Source organism: Piliocolobus tephrosceles, chromosome X (genome assembly GCF_002776525.5).
Source record: "Piliocolobus tephrosceles isolate RC106 chromosome X, ASM277652v3, whole genome shotgun sequence".
In the NCBI taxonomy this organism is placed as follows: domain Eukaryota; kingdom Metazoa; phylum Chordata; class Mammalia; order Primates; family Cercopithecidae; genus Piliocolobus; species Piliocolobus tephrosceles.
In genome coordinates this window covers 37,201,715-37,206,077 of record NC_045455.1, presented here as the reverse complement: position 1 = coordinate 37,206,077, position 4,363 = coordinate 37,201,715, and the positions used below count along the sequence as shown (strand labels likewise).

The 4,363-nt window shown below is 42.1% G+C and overlaps 1 protein-coding gene across 1 annotated transcript in view; it reads right to left on the bottom strand.

The window, feature by feature from the left end:
- Positions 1-1,976, bottom strand: part of OBI1 (ORC ubiquitin ligase 1) — a 43,273-nt gene extending 41,297 nt beyond the window's left edge. The window contains exon 1 of the mRNA XM_023185909.1: positions 1,839-1,976. Coding sequence (XP_023041677.1) covers positions 1,839-1,910 — 72 coding nt within the window. The 5' untranslated portion in view covers positions 1,911-1,976. The remainder of the gene's footprint in view (positions 1-1,838) is intronic.
- Between the last annotated feature and the right edge of the window lie 2,387 nt (positions 1,977-4,363).

Below are 4,363 nucleotides of genomic sequence, written 5' to 3'. Positions count from 1 at the left end.
TTTTATTTTATAATAAAGTTAACCAATACAGAAAAAAAAAAAAAAAAAAAAAAACACTAAAAGTGCCTGCTGTCATGGATGAGCTTAGGTGAGTGTTTTACGAAGTAATCTGAAGACAAATGATGATAATGATCGAGGTTCAAATGATGATAATGATCGAGGTTCATCTGCGATGACTCAAAGCCTTAGTATTCCGAAGACACAAATGATAGTATAGAAGTTCAACCACAAAGACTCTAAGCTTTAGTATTCTTATTTTAAAAATGGAAAAACAGCCCTATCTTAAAGCACTGGTGTGAAGAGTAAACAAAATAATACATGCATACAAAAGCACTCTGTAGTCTGCAAATCACTCACTATATTCTAAGATGTATCACTCTCATTAAATACAGAAAGTATAGGTTTGGTAAATCACACAGAACACTGTCAACACAATTGCAAAAGACAGCCTATAACCAACGGAAACTAGGTAAAATGTGTAAAAAATTACTTCCCAAGCATATTTTTATCAGCCTTTAAAGCTAGTGTTGGAGGAAATTAACTCAGAATTTAACACCCATTTCCAGGGACTTTATGTCCAGATCCAAATGCAGACTCCGGCAAATAGAAACATCGCTTCTTCCTTCCCCCTAGCCATGCATGCAGGCAGTAAGCAGTAGCAAATGCCAGCTCAAACACCACCATCGAGGAGGCCATCCTTGATCACTCCAGTCAAACTGATCAAGCCATCCCCAATACATAATCTCCCAGCACATTTGCTATTTCACTGGCATTTCATTCTGACTGCTATCAAGAATTATCAGTTGCTTCCAATGCTGACTTACTTCTACTTTTTGAACCCAGTAAATTCACACAGAACTTGAATCACCCCAGGCAGATCATACAGGCCGGCACTCAAATGCTTGCTCTAGAAGTTTGTATTTCTCAAATCTAAGTCTACGGCTGTAGTTTCAGTCTGCGCTGGCGGGTAAACACACACCCAGACACACTACAGACGTAAAAATAATTCAGGGTGGGAAAAAATTGGTGGTTGTATCTTTCCCCTTCTTGATCTATTCGGTAAAGAAATGCTCTTTAAAACACCGAAAGTGAGGCGCAAATGGAAATGAAAGAAGGGATGCATTAGAATATTCAAAGCTCCGTTTCTAAGTCAGAACCACTTTCCCTACCTTGTTTCACAAACACGGTAGGCACCTCTTGCATCACAAAGAGAGTATTCTATCTCCTGACTGACCCATTCTTGGAGTTAAGGGCCACACCTCTTATTCTAATACTCTCCACTGGCACTTACTGTTTACTTTTCAAATTGGGAATTCGGAGCAAAGGTCATCCTCAAGGCCAGGGTAAGAAAACGCAAAAAGTCTTGGAAATGGAAAAGACTCAATACACAGCACCGCAGGCCCCAGAAGACGAACACTAGTTACACAGAGGACTAAAGAGCCCGAAGTGAGGCTCCCAGGAAGTGTTTTAATAGGTTTCACTACACGCCACGCGAGCCTGCACAGGGAAGTTAAACATCGCTGCGATGTGTTTCTGATGGGGCCTCTTGCGAGGCCGGCGTGAGGCCGCGGGCGGTGGCAGGGCCGTCTCGCCGTCCTCCTGGCAGACCACGGGTCGCTGTCACCCTCCTCCGAAAGGCGCCCAGATGAAACCATTAATCACGGTGCGCTGCCCCAGTCTCCCAGGACGCGGCCTCCCATCAAGAACGCCGGTGAGCGTTTTCTCCCATCTCGGCGCCTCACGCCCCTTCCCCGTCCCCCGCACGAGACCGCCCTCGGCCCGGCAAGCGACTTCATATCCAACCCCGTTTTGTAGCTGTGCCCACAATCACCCATTACCTTCCCCAAGCAAATGTGGCACGTGATGGGCAGAGTGAGCGACAATGTAACATTCTGCACGGTCTGAGCCATGGCAGCGTTCAGAATCCCGCCAACACGGAAGTCCCGCCGACCTACCGCGACTCTTCGCCAAGACTGGGCACGCGCGGACCGGCTACGGCGGCCCGATAGGGCCATAACCCGCCTGGGAGAGAAAACGAAAACGCACTTTCTAAATGCGCGATCTCCAAGGCATTTTCCTTTCATTAAAAAATAAATAAATAAAACAAAATCACTGGTTAGGGAACTGCAAGATACCTACGAATGTGTAGGAAGGTAGTTTACTACAAGTCTCGAGGATCTTGGAAAATCTAAAGGAAAGCGTAATAGTGGAGAGAAGAGAGGAAGATACGCAAAGGAGATTTTTAAAATCCCCAAATTGTTATCGGGGATTGGATGGGGTGAAGGAGAGTTTTTCCCTAATTATTAAACCCCACACAGTCCGTCAACACAGCGCAATCAAAACATGAAGAGAAAAGACGTTATCTACAGGTTTCAATTTTTTTCAAAACAGCTTTCCACCTCTGTCAGTTCTCTTTCCACTCAAATAATATAATGTGCTTCCAGAGGGGACAATAATTCACTTAAGAAAACAGTGATTGTCTACTTATCTGTGTCCGAGACGATCCGGATACATTCAATCGCAGCTTTCCCTGAAAATACGCTTTCCCTTGGGCTTTTCTGGGTTTTCCACCAAAAGCAGATTTAACGTTTTAACGTCTTGACTTCAGGTGCATGGTTGGATACAAAATGTACCGCTCTGTTGAACCCCAAGGGAGAATTATTTGTGAGGTTATAAATTAACTTTTCCTACCAAAAAAAAAAAAAACCTAAACGTTCTTAAATTCATCTTAAATGAAGTATAGCAGATTTGGAATTTATCTGCAACTTACTTTAAGCGAGGAAGAGCTGATATGATAAATTATGCTAACAAAATCTGTGAGTTGAGAGATTTAAAAACAAGACCACTGGGACAACTTTTACTAATCTTTCTGAAAAAGAGGCAGTATGACTTCAAGAAGCAGCCTCATGGTTAAAAGAAACGGTTCTGGACCTGGGCTGCTCCAGCGGAAATCCCTGCCCCCAACAACTTTCTACCTAAATGGTGGCTCCATGGCTTCAGGCAACTTTTGTTTTGTTTTGTTTTTTGAGACAGGGTCTACCTCTGTCACCCAAACTGGAGTGTACTGGTGCCAACACAGCGGTCTTCCAAGCTCAAGCGATCCTGTCCGCCTGCCTCAGCCAGCCTACTGAGTAGCTGGGATTACAGGCATGCGCCACCACGCCTGGCTAATTTTTGTATTTTTAGTAAAGACGGGGTTTCACCATGTTGGCCAGGCTGATCTCCAACTCCTGACCTGAAGTGATCTGCCCGCCTCGAGGGTCAGGGAGTGGTTTCCCCATGTTGCCCAGGCTGGTCTGGAACTTCTGGGGCTCAATGGATCCCCCCCTCCGTGGCCTACGGATTACAGCTGTGAGCACTATTCTGCTCTCTACTTTTATGAGATCAACTTTGTTAGATTGTACATGTGAGATTATGTGGTAATTGTCTTTCCGTGTCTGGCTTGTTTCACTCAACACAACATCCTCCAGGTTCATCCATGTTGTTGCAAATGACAGGATTTTATTATTTTTTTAAGGCTCAATAGTATTCTATTGTAAAGACATTTATTTTAAAAACGTTTCCCATTACTTAATGGGGCAAGTCCATTTCCTTGTAAATCATCTTGTTGATGGCTGTCAATACCTAGTCACAAAGATAATTTTAAAAATCATATCCTACATTTTAAGTATTAAAATCTGGACTATTTCTAACATCTCTTTCCACATTTCATAGCATTGCCACAGCTTCTCAGTGTTTCAGTGCACAGTCCATACAGCTATTTCTCTGCTGATGACATTGTATTATAGTTGGTGATGTGTTTGTCCCCACAACAGGCTATGTTTCTTGAGGTCAGGGATCGCATCCAATTTATCTAATGTCTGTGCTAGGTTACTGTTCCACAAATAGTAATATTCTCATTTGCAACAGCCTAACTTTATAATAAACCCAGGCTGTTTTATTTTAAACAATGTCTTTACTTGTTTTTAATCTCAACATGGAAGATTCTATTGCTTTTTGAGAATTATAAAAATAACACATGCTCATTTTAAGAAAAATAAACCATTAAAAAGTATATAAAACAATAAGTAAAAGTTCCTCCATATTTCTGCCTCAACTCTGTATCCAGTGTGGAAATCACTATTAACATTCTAGAATATATCCTTAAAACATATTAATTTATCTGTTACTGTACACATAGGCACAAAGTCATAGCATAACATACCTGCTTTATTCACTTAATGTTTTATGAATCAATACACATGTACCCTCACACTTGCACACACATATCCAAATAATATTGTTAGCAATATAGATTGATTAGGACTCTTCCTCAGTCCAGATTAATGCCAGGCTGGTTCCCAGGCTTTGCTTTTAATAATGC